Here is a 14,063-nt window from a genome sequence, read left to right on the forward strand (position 1 = left end):
TAGACAAATGAGACGTTCTCTATCATAATCCAATTCAGTGTATAATATCCAAATAACAACATATTGGAAAACAGGGGAAATCAGTCTATCAAATGCAGAAATGTTTCACTGAAGCAGATTTCTTTATGTACTTCAGCATTTATTCATTTCACACATTTTACTCTCGCTTTCCTGCTCCTCAGATCCTTTGGAGTGTTTCATTACATCTCTTAATGAGATGCTGATTCAGAGCTGCAGTGAGCGGTTATATAGGTCTGTTTCAAAAAGTGAAAAATTTAATGTAATATAAAGTCTTTAAAATAAAGTCAAGCCAGAATATTCCCTGTTTTTATAGACATGTAAATAATTAGAGAATTCCATAACAGGAGTTGTGTGTGTGTACATATGGATACACGTTTGTCTTTATATATGTCTATTCTTAAAGTTAACATTTAATTTCATTTATGAGAGCTGTATTACTTTTATTTAAGAAATAAAGTACAACTTTGCTTTTGGTTTTCGTCCTCTGGTAATAAATTAGTTGAGGAGCAGGGGATCAGAGCTGAGACCTGAAAAGCCTAAATGGAAAAAAAAACAAAAACATGTGATTTAGATATATGAAGATATTGAGCATCATGAAGAACTGCAGTGTTTCTTCAACTACAAACTGTCAACAAGTCCTCCGAATGTTTGTGAACAGAGCGTTTTCTTCTCCGGATGTTCCACAGGATTCCACTCAGAGAACCAGTCCAAGTTTTCTCTCGCTCTTTCACTGTCTTCACTTCAGGGTTCAGTTGCAGAGATTTGCCCTTCAAGTTTCTTCAGAATTCTATAATATTCTTTAGCTTAGTAGTTCTCCACTTCTTTAGGTTTCTTAATATAATTATTATTCTAATATATTTGAATTTAAGTTTCGCTGCGAGACACACCAGCTTTTCTTTCATTACAGTGAGTCAGATGGATTAACTGAATTAAACTGAAACGCAGAATAAAAGGTGACAATAGTCCATTGTGTGTCATCAGACCAGTACCGGTAAAAAGAAAAAAGGAAAAACAATCTTATCTGATGAATAAAGAGGTTTTACAGTCATTTCTCTGGGTGACAGCGTGCACCGCGAGCGGCTATAACAAAGGGTGGGCAGGCTGGACGTGAAATACAGCGCACTATGAAAATCTCCTGCATGATTTAACCTGCCCTTTGGCGCTGGCGGCCGACAGCCAGCCGGAGCATAAAGCAGGGTGTAGTTAATCTCTGGGCTGGACAGCTTTAATGGAACGGTGTCAGGTGACAATAGCTGGAAAAGCCATCGGAGTGAACCTAATGCGATCAGAGTCGCCCGTGTCTGTCTCCCATCCAGGAATTTACAGTAGAGGGGGAGAGAGGCGTCCAGGTGAGGCTTCCTCAACCCCTGCAGCGTGCGCGTGCGTGAACATTTAATATCCCAGTCTTCTTGTTTAATCATTGAAAACAGACTAAAATGTCATATTTAAACCTTTTAAACAAAGATAACAAACCGCTCTGTCCTTTAATTGTTGGACCAACAGGTAATAAACCAGGTTTCTTTAAAGGTTTACAAAGAATCCACTTTATTGAAAAGTAATATATTCACCATCTGTGACATTAGCATGTATTTCAAACCTGTTCAATCTTAATGTGTTTTTTCATTCTTTCTTCTTTAGTCTCAGGATGGAAGTGAGGACTTGGTCTGCCCGGTGACCTTTAACCCGAGCAAAGGGTGCCGGCAGTGCTGGTGTGTGTGTGTGTGTGTGTGTTTTGTAACAGTAGGCGTCCATCAAACAGGGAGTGCATTAATGCTGCACTCCCCTCTCCATCTCCATCTCTCTCTCTCTTTTTGAGGGTAACTCTACACCAGCCTCCCTGCATCCCCTCCTCCCCCTCCTCCCCCTCCTCCCCCTGCTGGTCCCCGCTCCCCTACGGACCCCCGACCGTTTTATCCTGTTTTATGGGACACACCTGATGCACCAAGAATGCATAATGGCCGAGGAGAGGCCGAAGATAGACTGCAACATCTCTAATCTGTGCTGCAAGATCAGAAGGATCAAATTACAACAAAACACAAAAATATTCTATCTGTAACAGTTACAGGCTAAATATAGAGATGACTGCTTTAAATTAAAGAAAAAAACTGACAAAAACTATGATTTTTTGCATGTGGCAAAAGTCATTATGTTATTAAGTTACTGTGAAGAAGTCTGTGCATCAATTACGTAAATGTTTCTAAATCAGTTTAATTACAGGTGTGCTCCATATGAAGTATGTCGTTCTCAGAAGTGATCTTTAATACGGCCGAATTCATTTCAACACTCAGAAAACCTTCGTAAACAGTAAATAATGCAGACTGACGCTTGGTTTCCCAAAACAGGATGTTGATCGTTTCTACGCAACATAAAGAACATAGAGCTGTACAGCAATAAAAACTAGAATTGTTCGGCCTGCCGGGGTTTACGACCAGCTCAGATGTCTTCAGTTTAATCCTCCCAGTTACATGCAAATCCATGTTTTCCCTGAATGAAGCCCAAAACCCTCAGCGCCACCTTCCCCAACACGCTGGGCGGTTTGAATGTACCGTCATGCATTCTGAACTATTGCATGCTTTCGCTATTACAATAATTCACAGGAGTGTGCAGTGTTGTAGTGACGATCCAGGCCGTTGTGTGTGGAGTTTGCATGTTCTCCCTGTGCGTCAGTCGGCTGTTCTCCTGACAGCACCACCCTGACTGAGAGCTGTAAATATCATATTTATGTGAATCATTCCGCATGAAAGCAGGGTAAAAAGAGAACATCTGGAGATTCTAATGAGGAAATCTTTCTGTTTCTCTGACTGCTCGAAGCCAAAAAGACAAAACAAGGTGTAGAGTTAGTTGCTAATCCTGTGTGTCGTCCCGAAACGGTGGCAGTGTGTCTGTCGGTATAAATCTCAGCTGCCCCGCTCACTTGTTAGCACGGCCACGCCAACAACTGGCAGGAACTGTTCACTCCTCAGGCCGGTGTGGTCGTCCGTCATCTTCAGGACGCGGCGTCCTCGCTGTGCAGCGGCGGCGGGAGTCACGGCTCTGTAAAATCATTGGGGTCGCAGTGGTTTGACAAACAGAGCGTGACCCGCAGGACCTGAACTTAAGCTTCTCTGTTCAGCCGAAGGCTCCCTGAGCTAAAAAACCAGTCAATACGTTCCAGCTCCGGGGCCGCTGCCATAAAAGTTTGACCTCTGACCTCCCTGAAGGAGTCCTAAGTGAAAGGAGAATTTCCCCACTGGGCCAATAATGTGTCACATTATAACCACCGTCACTGTTTCTGACATTTCTATGGAGTGTGTTTGAACAGCTAAATAAAACGAATTAATGAAGTATTTCTATTGCATTTCTCTAAAAGGTTGTTTCATCAATTAGGATGAGAGACCAACAGGTTAAAAAAAACCAAATTGTTTTGTGCATTGCAGCCAATAAACAATCTCTTCACACATGTTTTAAAATCTTTTTAAATGTCTCTCATTTGATTTGTTTCACCAGTTTTGGTTATTTCTTTTAAAACCAAATTTTTCATCAATATGCTCTTTCAGCTGTTATCAAATCCAATGTTTGATTTGTTTCACGACCAGATAGGATAAAACCCTGGATCTGCAGTATTTGATAAAACTTCCCTCTGTTTGCTCTATAAATACAGATCTGACACCTAAGTCCTGCATATTAACCCCCCACCACCTCCACCCGGTTGTTTTTTAGCAAAATTATACTGGATCACAACTTTTCACCAGTCATAGAAGAAAAATCCAACCTGTTGCTCCCTGGGCTCTTTTCACTTCGATTAAAAGAAAAGAAAAATCAAAAAAAAAAAAGTCAAGTTTTCCTATTTACCTTTGCTTTAAACTTAAACATAGTATAGATGACATGCAAGTATTTAGTTTATTTTGATTATTTTACCACATCATTATTCAATGAATATAGTTATGACTATTCAAGTTTGTAAAAAAAAATTTTTGATAAATTAAGGAGTGAACAACATTATCTACAAACCTGCAGGAAACATAATTGAAAATGAAAAAAGTGGATAAACTGTTAAAATAATTAGCAAATTATCAATAAAAATGTGAATTTAGTCAACTTGCCCTAACACAACATTTTTCAGCAAATTCATTCTATTAAATGAATCATATTTTATGAAGCAGCTTACCATATAGTACAAATAATATTTAAAAAAAAATCTGAAATAATAGTTTAAATGAATAGGACAGAAAACTAATTAGAAAATAAATCAGATGAAAACAACATTCATTTGCAGTGTATAACAGGCTTCACGGTGTTGGATAAAACTTCAACATTATATAATTTAACAATGAAAAGACTCGTAAAGCGCGTATAAAACATTGTGAAATAGTGTTTGTAAAACGCATTTCTTAAAAAATAACAGCATGTCCAGATAATAACGACGGTAATTATTCTGTATTTTGCTCATTTGTTCGCCGTCTCTTATCAGTATATTTGAGAAAAAGTCCGCGCTCGGCTCGTTATTCCATAAAAGTGAATGGATGTGATCTTTACGAGGCCAGAGCTGCACATTCTCCTCTGATTGTTTCAGGATTTTTGTCTGGAGGCTAAGAGCCATTTACTTTAACTTGTTTTTGCAACAAGATGTTTTCTTTTCAGTTGTTGAAACTCTTTTAACCTCTCAGTCGTGCGCTGACGAGCTGCACAGGAAGGAAAACGCACGACTGCTTCACACCTGTCTGCGGCGGAGCGCGCTTTTTCTCCCATAAGCCGTCTTGGCACATTCAAATCGGCGTTTATAACCTGTGCGCCTTGTTAGACTCATTTTTTTTCCTCTCTCTCTCTCTCTGCACTGCTTGAGGATTTTCCTAACATCTTCTGCCCAACCAGCGTTTAACAGGCACGCCTTCCCCGGGCACACATGGCGCGCACATAATACCAGTTCACGTTTCAAGCCTGGTGGGAAACAAGACGGGGCGAAGGGAGATGAAAATCGCAGCTCTTTGCGGGGCTGAGGGGTTGGTTTGGTGAAAGGCCAAATATTCCCGTGTTATGTCTCCGCGCGAGCCGCTGTTATGGGCTCGCTTTGAACGGACCCACATGCACCCAAATCCTAGTTAATTGCAAAAGAGTGAGGCTTTGAGATGCACGCGCAATTGACCTTCAAGTGCCAGAAGCTGTGCGCTACAAGGCGCAACCGAGCCTTCACCTTCACAGACAAGAGGGCAGAGAGTTGACACACATTTTGTGCGTGTGATTGTTACTGTCCCAGTTCGATGCCGGAGGTTGCATGTTCTCCCTGTCAACGCATGGATTTTCCTCCCACCGCCCGAAAGACGCACATTTAAGAGCAATTTCTGTCTCCAAATTGCCTGGAGGTAAGTGTGTGTGATTGTGTCTTTGCTCTGTGATGGCGAGATGAGACTCGAACGAAGCACCCAAAAATACAGAATGAGGGTATTAATAGTAATATCAATACGTTTCACTGTCATGGCACACATTAAGCATGTTTAGCAATCATTTCCATCAGATATGTGCACTGAAAGAATTTTTCACTCAACTTTAAAAACTTTAAATTTGATTTTACGCACAGTTTGGTGGCTCTTAACGGCAGATATGAACAACAAAAATAAACTGGAAAAACTCAGCAAAGCTCGATATTTTTTTTCTAGTTTGGACTAAAAAATATATTTATATAAAAATCTAAGTTATTTCAAAAGATAACTCGTGAACCTATCTTGCAATAAATTTGTTCAAGACGCACGAAGGTCAGTGAAGTGCGTCGAGCGTGATTTGGCTGTGGAAAAAAAAGGGTCAGGTTAAAGATGTTAATATGAAAAGCAAAAATGGCGTTGTTGCCGGTTTCTTTGCAGCAGACTGGAGCTGGGGGACTGGGGGTGGGGGGGTGGAGGGGGGCTGAAGGTGTTGCACGGCTGAAGCTGTTCAAACAAAGTGTCTTCTTTCAGCGCCCGTTTCCATTTGTGTTTTTTTTTTCTTCTTCTTCTTCTTCTCTCTCTCTCTCCGCCAAACACTGCGGTACTTTTGTTCCCCTCGACCGAGCGCAGAAAGATAAGGTGTCATCACTCCAACATCAAGGTTTCCCGTCGGAAAAGCGGGAGCGCGTTTCGCCCCGCTCTGCCTTCAGTGGCCACATGCCAGACGCGTCAATCTCCCCACTGCTGTTGTTTTTGCAAAGTACTGGATTTAGTGTTGACTTTTGCTTTTTCCCCTTCCCTCTTTCTCCTTCTTCTCGTCGTCAATTAATTCTTGGATGAACTTTGACCTCACGCAGTAACCTTTACGCATGCGAGTAACAGCGCCATACGATCAAGTGAATTTTGTATGCTGCTGTGATATATAATCAAAATTCTCCTTTCCACCCACGCCTTGCACTTTTATTCTCTATGCAGGGACTGGCTTTAGGGAGACGTGGAGAGACTTCCAGTTTTCCTCCTGTTCCTGCTTTTTTTTCTTCTTCTTTTTTTCTGCGGCATTGGTGATTTAGACGGTGGATAATCTCTGGGTATCACCCGGTGCATACCAGCAGTCCAGCCCACACATATAACACAATATCCCCTTTCTCTTTTTGTGTCAAAGGCTAAGAGCTCTTGATTTTGGGGTAATTCAATCTGATTAAGCATTTCCCTAAAATTATTAAGGAAGTAGTGGCTCGGCTCAGCCTGAAAAGGTCAAAGGAAACAGTGAAGCAGCAGCAGCAGCAGCTCACACTAAACTTCTAGAAACTTCCTTAAACTATAGAGACATTATGTAAAAAAAAAAAAAACTCCTGCAAGTAAAAACCTCCATTCAGCCTGATATAAAAGTCCTTTAGTGGTAGTTTGTGAGTTTAGTTTGATATAATCCCAACAAAACAGGCAACAAATACAAACATGCTGCTTTTCTCCAAAAAGAATCAGAGATCCTCCTCAGTTCTTTTGTCTTTTATTGTAAAGGGTATATGAAACTATAGATGAATCGTCTGATGTTTCAATCATGTATCGCAAGTTTACATGCAGTCTCTTTCCAAATGAAAATAATAATAATAATTATAATATCAAGAGTTTAAGATATTTCATCTTCTCGCGGCTCTTATAAGACACTTGATTATATCATATACCACCATCAGCCCAGTCTCCAAAACAACACAAGGAAAAACAAATGAAACACAAATAAAGTATCAAACGCTTATGGCTCTCTTGGAAAACCCAATGTAAACAAAACGGCGTGGGGAACGTTCAGAGCCCGGTGACATCGGCTGCCTCAAGCCCCAAATAACAACGGTAATAACAAGAATTAAGACGCTTTATTGTTTTCAACAATATACTATATTAAGTTATTACATTCCGGTAAAATACTTTTTTTTCTTCCTTTCTTTTGTAACTAAAGCGACCACCTTTCCTCTGCAGCACACTGCAAAATAACCCAAGCCTTATCATTTCAGCTGTTCTAATTTAAAAAAAAAAAAAAAGGTAAATCCTTCGGAGAAAATACGCCGGTGAGGTGATGAAACTTGACTAATTTCTGTGCATATGGAGAGTTTTTTTTAAGTGCTCTGTTATGGACACTTGTTTCTAAATAATCCCCCGAAACAAGCCGTGCGCGCTGGCACCGCCGCCCACTTGTTGAGAAAGAAAAGTTTTAAATGCTGAATATGAGACTAAATGATTGGTTACGGTGGCTGTTTCCGCAGTGCTCCAGTCTGTCTGCTTCAAGCTTCGCTTGGGCCACCTCGTAAATTTCTTCAAAACAAAAAAAAAAAAAAAAAAAGAAAAGAAAAGAAAAAAAAAGAAAAGAAAAGAAAAGAAAAAGAAATAAAAGAAAAAGAAGAATGATGCTCTGTCCTCATTTTTTTCTTTTGTGTTTTTTTTTAAGAGCCAAGGTCCACGAGATTAGAAGACATAGGGTTCAGTATGGTGTCGTGGTGCAAAGAGTGGTGGTGGTGCACCGAGTCTGCGCCGCCCGGTACCGGGATGGCGCTCGGTCCCGGCGGAGGCGCGAGGCCGTGCAGGGACGGTAAACCGGAGTTGGGGCCGAGGAGCAGAGCCGGGCTCTGAGACGTGTGATCCGGAGTCCCCGACGGCGTTTTATCGTCGTCCGAGCTCCCCAATAGAGTTTTATTCCCGTTCATAGAGGAAGTCAATGGGTTGTGACTATTGCTGTTGGAGTTCTCGTTGTTTTCTCTGAGAACAGACACACACAAAAAAAATCAGATCAGAGCAGGAAAACTCTCAGTGATCAACAGCTGTGACTGCACAACAGAAAATAAGTGTTAAATACACGGTGATTTTTAATATTTAATTAATACGTGTCCATATCCACACACACTGAGTCATGTTTGTAGTGCGGTATTAATCCGGTGGCGCCATCTTTATAATAAGATTAATAATTTATAACGATCAGCTTTAATTATTTAACGGTGTTTCGATGAGTCATTAATTCAAGACACACAAACTAAATAATTAGTCTCAGCAGTAAATCTGTCTTCTTTTGGATCTGTGTTCTGTTTGGATTGAATGTGACCGGGGTGACCTGTTGAGGAGTAAATGACAGGCCTAATCATTTCGAAACGTGTGCGCCGCGTAAGGCGCAGGTCGCATGTGTGCAGCGAGGCCTTCCTCGGTGGGAAGACATGATTTACATGCAGCTTTCAGCCCGAATTAGTGGCCAGAGGGTGAAAGAAGACACCAGCCCCGCGAACACCTGACTGGGAGAGAGACCTCTCCCGAGCCTCCCTGCGTAACATCCAAACTGTGAATGTCAAGACGGAGGCGAGACGCACAGCCACGCGGAAAACAGCCGAAACTGGAGTGTGTTCCCTTACAGTATAACCACTGCTTATTCCAGTATCTGGGGGGTTAATGTCATTTTCCCCGATCTAAACACGACGGTGTAATTTCACAGTATAGAAGTAGAACATAAAAGTAAGATAAACGCAACATATATAACCTTGTAATTTACACGAGAGCAAGTCTGTAATTTCCTGCTTTTCAACTTTTACACCTGGTCTATTATCATAAACAAAGTGCAGGAGACGAGAGAGTTTACTTAAGTTATAAAATGCAGCCACTTTGGAGGAGGAAATTTAGAAACTAAATTACAGCTGAAGATATTTTCTGCGCGTAATAAAAAGTCAGATGTAGGCCAGAAAAGTTTTGTTCTGAATTGTTATTCTGTCAGAAGTTTCCTGTTGTTTTTCTTGCTTTTGTAAGTGTTTCTGGAGGCGGCCGCGGTCGGGATCTCTCACCTCTCCTTCGCCTCCGCCGCTCGGTCGCGCTGCCGTCGGTTCTTGAACCAGTTGCTGACCTGCGTGGTCGTGAGTCCCGTGGCCTCGGCCAGCTCCCGCTTCTCCCGCGGGGACGGGTAGGGGTTGTGGGTGTACCACTCCCGCAGCACGCTCCGGCTCTTCTCCTTGAAGCAGTAGCTGGTCTCCTCTCCGTCCCAGATGGAGCGCGGCAGCGGGAACTTCCTCCGGACGCGGTACTTTCCCCACGGCGCCGAGCGGCCGGCCGCGCAGCTTCTCCGCCTCGATGTAGTGCGCCTTGAGCCACAGCTGCTGCAGCTTCGGGTGGTTGTGCGGGGAGAACTGGTGGCTCTCCAGGATCTTGTAGAGCTCTCGGAAGTTCCCCCGGTGGAAAGCCACCACCGCCTTCGCCTTGAGGACGCTCTCGTTCTTGTGGAGGTGCTCGCACGCCGGCAGGGACCAGAGGAAGCGGCCCAGCCGCTCGATGTTCCCCCCTTGCTGGAGGACCTCGCACACGCACGCCACTTGTTCCTGCGTGAAGCCAAACGTTGGAAGCATGGACATGGCGACAACTTGCAGATTATATTGTGCCTCACTTCCACGTCTCTCCTCTCAGCCTCTCATTAAGTCCATAAGCGACAAAAACTTTTTTCTTTTTCTTTTCCCTCCTGAAAACCAGCCTAAAACTTGAAACTGCCCAGGGTTAGAGGCAATATCCAACAGCGTGCTGCGGAATAAACTCAAGTCCATCCAGCCATGCAGAACCCCGGGCGACAATTCCTCGTGAAGTTGCAGAGAGAGAGAGAGAGAGAGAAAGTCGCTCCGTCCGCCGTCCTCCTCCACCTTTTCTCCGCCGTTTCAACATAAACTACTCCCGGAGACCGAGCGCGCTGCCTCGTTTTAATAATATTATTCTAAGCTGGCAAGACAAGCGATTATATGAACTCTGATTGGTCGGTTATCTGACCCGGGGATGGTGAGGATAAGACAATAGCCTTAGTCAAATTATTTGCCATGGTTACGCTGTCAGTCAAAGTAACCCGATACGCTTTGAGGTGGCTCCCTGGCAAAGTCAACCCGATTGTTCAGTTCACGGACAGCCCGCCTACCAATAGAAATATTGCTCAGATTTTTCTTCCAAAGCACCCTTTTTTTTCCCCCCCCTTCGCTTTCACTTTGACGGACACCTCGGGCAGCCAAAGAGCGCGTGGAGGAGCAGAGGGGCGCTGCGCTGCTCCCGCGGCCGGAGGAAGGATGGCGCCAGAGCGCACGGAGCCTCCGGCAGCAGCGCCCATAAATCAGTCAGGATCTCCTCTATATCTGGAACTTTAACGTGACTTATTCACCCATTGCACAGAGGTAAAAAAAAAACTGATGATATATGTTTTTTTAAATAAAAATCATAAACAGAATATTTCATAGCAAAATAGATTTGAACATAAACCAAAACAAATTATATTTATTTTTTCAAAGAACTCAAGATATTTAATGATTTTTTTTGTCTAATTAGTTACGTTCCCTTAAACTTTGTTAAAGTATAAAAATAAATGGCCTCATGTCTGAAGTTTATGTATGCATTTAACATATTATCAAAAATCTCAGTAAAATAAATGTAGAAATGAAACAAAAAACTTTTAAAAGCCGCTTAAACTGCGCGTGCAAGCTGAAATCAAAATCTCCTCTTAAAGTTAAAAAAAATTATAAAATCAACCATCCTAAAAAGATTATACAACATATTCTGCGTTTCATGACCTCGCTGCGTGTATAATTTAACGCGCTGATTGTGTGGATGAGGGCTGAGGCCGAGCCTGCAGACGCGCACAGAGACTGTCTGTGAAGGTGAGCAGTCGGGAGACTGTGCCGGGAGAGAGCAGAGGAGGAGTGTCTGCCGGGTAACAGCGGAGGAGAAAAGCTGCTTCCACCAGCACAAAGGTGAGCCAAAAACAAAATGAATAAATAAATAAAAACGTTACGTTTGTATTCCACAAGTGTAGAAGGCTTGGTTTGGCGCAACAGTTGGAGGATGAAGGTCAGATATCATCAGAATGATCAGATGAGCTGCAGAGAATCGGGGCAGTGAAAGGTTAAAGGAGGCGGATGGTTTGGGGGAAAGTGATGCTTGTTGAATTGCAGTGCGGCAGGATGAAGTGTCGCACGGTGCAGGTATACGCGCAGACACGCGCGCGCGAGGCGGACGGCGATGTGAGTTATTATTGACCGCTGGGCTGACCGGGAGATTTCTATCGTCTCACCATGGGACCTCTTCATTAGAGATACGACTGTCAGCTACACACACGCTCAGTATCACATCACACACACACACACACACACACACACACACACACACACACACACACACACACACACACACACACACACACACACACACACACGAATTCAATTATTCAAAACAAGTTGAGTTAAATGCATTTAAAACTGTGTTCTTTATATTCTTATTTATTTGGTTATTATTTGAGGGTAAGAGCTTCTGCACGCTCAAAAGTGGAAAATTATTCTCTGCAGCGCCTTTATTCACATAAAAAAATCAGGTAATGACATCTTAAATAATTTTGTCATTGACTAATGTCAAAAGCATTTATGTATTCTCACTTTTTTGCGGCGATCAGGTGCAATCTGCCATCTCTTCCTCCTGCAGGGCCTAACGCCACACCGGCCAGTTCGACTGAATCGCGGCAGCTTGCAAGAAAATTATTACTGTAATTATGAAGCGAGTTTATCATCAGAGATGAAGAGTCCTGTAAGAGGAGCCTGATCCCTGTTTCCGCCTTGTGTTCTCCCCCTGTTTAATAAATTGACTTGGGTTTCGCCCGAAGCGCAGCTCTCAGAGCATTACGGCATTAGGCTGACTGATGGTAATCATCTGGGGACCGAGGCTCGCCTGACATGGACAGTGAGGAAAAACAAGGAAGGAATTAACTTTAAATATATACAGAAAGAGTTCACACCTGTAAATCTCAGGACTGCACTTGAAATGATATAATTACAGCATTAAAAGTATTATAATGATGATAATAATAATATCAAAAAATGGTAGGACATAAATGAATAATGACATAATGACATATAACGCCTATCGCGCGCGTATTATGAAATTTTAAACTAAGTGCAAATAAATAAATAAATAAATTAATTAATTAATTAATAATCAATCAATCTCGTCTCATATCAAAAGGCCTTTCAGATGGACGCAGTCAAACTTTGTACTGTATTAATTACACCTCCGTATGGGCTGTCTCTGACATAATAATATTACAATAATAGTGTTTTATGTTTGATTTCAGCTTCTTTAAAATAAAATAATTATAGTTAAGTCCTTCAACTCTCAAAATGAATTAACAGGCCCCTTGTTTCACTGAAGACCGACACAGTATAATCAAACTGTGAACATACAATATCTAATGATATTTGTGTTAGTTTTCCATGGCATAAATTAATTTCGGAGATGACTGATGCCGTAAAACATACATTTCGCTTACATTTTATTCTTTTGGAAGTCGGTCAGTCCGTGCATGTTTGGATAATAACAGCAAATCACATCACAAAGGTACAAATGTAGTGAAACCTGTGAGGATAATCAATTCAAAAGGAGGTTCTTGACATAAAACTATAATTTCCCCCAAGAACGCAGCCCGATGACAAGTTTCAATCCACACCTGCTTGCTTCACTCTGGAAGTTCCTGCTCCATTTAAACCCGCGTGCGTCCTGAAGGATTGCTTTGTGAAAGCGCGTGTCACTGTACGCGTAAGAACAGAACAATTACGGTGTGATTGGAAACATGAGGCATCCTCATTGTGCTGATCCTAGAATGGCCAGGTCTGTGTGTGTCTGTGTGTGTGTGTGTGTGCGTGTATGTGGATGGACGCGCAGCAGCGGCAGTGAAAGGGGTCGCATGTCTGGCCCTTGACAGTGTTTGTAAACCACTTGTTTCCAGGGATCAGTTTGATCAGAGGGCTCCGGCTCTGAAACGGTAATTATTACAGCCGCTGATGAATGGAGCTCAGGTTTCTCCTAATAGCCACCCCCCTATTTTCACAACCTCCCACAGCTCACCTTGGCCACTCTCCACCGCGACCTCCACTAATTGAACTGATTATTGCAAGATGTGTGTTTTGGTACGTGCACGCTGCACAGAGTGGCGTGTGTTGGAGCACATATATATGGTGATGTGGCTTTTGTCCGAGAAGATGCTGATCTGGGACAAGCAATAAGAAAGGGGATGAGTATCATTTTTTTTTTTTAGTGGTGCAGACTCCTATATGGTGGTCAGAGAAAGAGAAATTATTAAATCCAGAACCTCAGAGTCTGAGTTAAAGGGATATGAATGAGGGCCTATCCAATAATTGGTTGTTTACATCTATCTCGTTACCCCAGAGGCCAGGCGATCCTATAGCGCAAGGAGGAGATTTCACCAGAAACCACAGAGCAGGGGAGGGGAGGGGAAGGGAGGGGAGGGGGGAGCTGTGTGAGGGGTCCTGTCCTCATTTCAGGCAGGATCTGACCGGTCAGCAGGTTCATCAAGATTGGATTCAGAACATAAGAGGCCTGCACAACAGCGAGCAATTAAAGGCTTTTAGAAGGCAGATCAGCAACACCTGATGGACTATGCAGAGTTCTCCGGTTTCCATCCTCACCTGTGCTTTTTCTCATCTTGATTTGTTCGCATGTGTACAAAAAAGTGGCTTTGTAATAGTTTTAATCAAAATTAATGACTTGCAAGTCTCTGCTAAAATGGATTGAATTCTGCAAATCTGTCTTTATCCAAATGGCATGAGATAACTCAACTGTCAACTAACTTCACTTTTACAGAGTTAAATACTG

At 42.5% G+C, this 14,063-nt stretch overlaps 1 protein-coding gene across 1 annotated transcript; it reads right to left on the reverse strand.

Annotated features, from left to right (window-relative positions):
- Positions 1-7,801: 7,801 nt before the first annotated feature.
- On the reverse strand, positions 7,802-10,052 carry six2a (SIX homeobox 2a). The gene is given in 3 exon segments (XM_030106682.1): positions 7,802-8,162; positions 9,227-9,468; positions 9,470-10,052. Coding segments are annotated over 3 exon segments (873 nt in total). The 5' UTR covers positions 9,788-10,052; the 3' UTR covers positions 7,802-7,849.
- Between the last annotated feature and the right edge of the window lie 4,011 nt (positions 10,053-14,063).

This window comes from Salarias fasciatus, chromosome 13 (genome assembly GCF_902148845.1).
Source record: "Salarias fasciatus chromosome 13, fSalaFa1.1, whole genome shotgun sequence".
Taxonomy (NCBI): Eukaryota; Metazoa; Chordata; class Actinopteri; order Blenniiformes; family Blenniidae; genus Salarias; species Salarias fasciatus.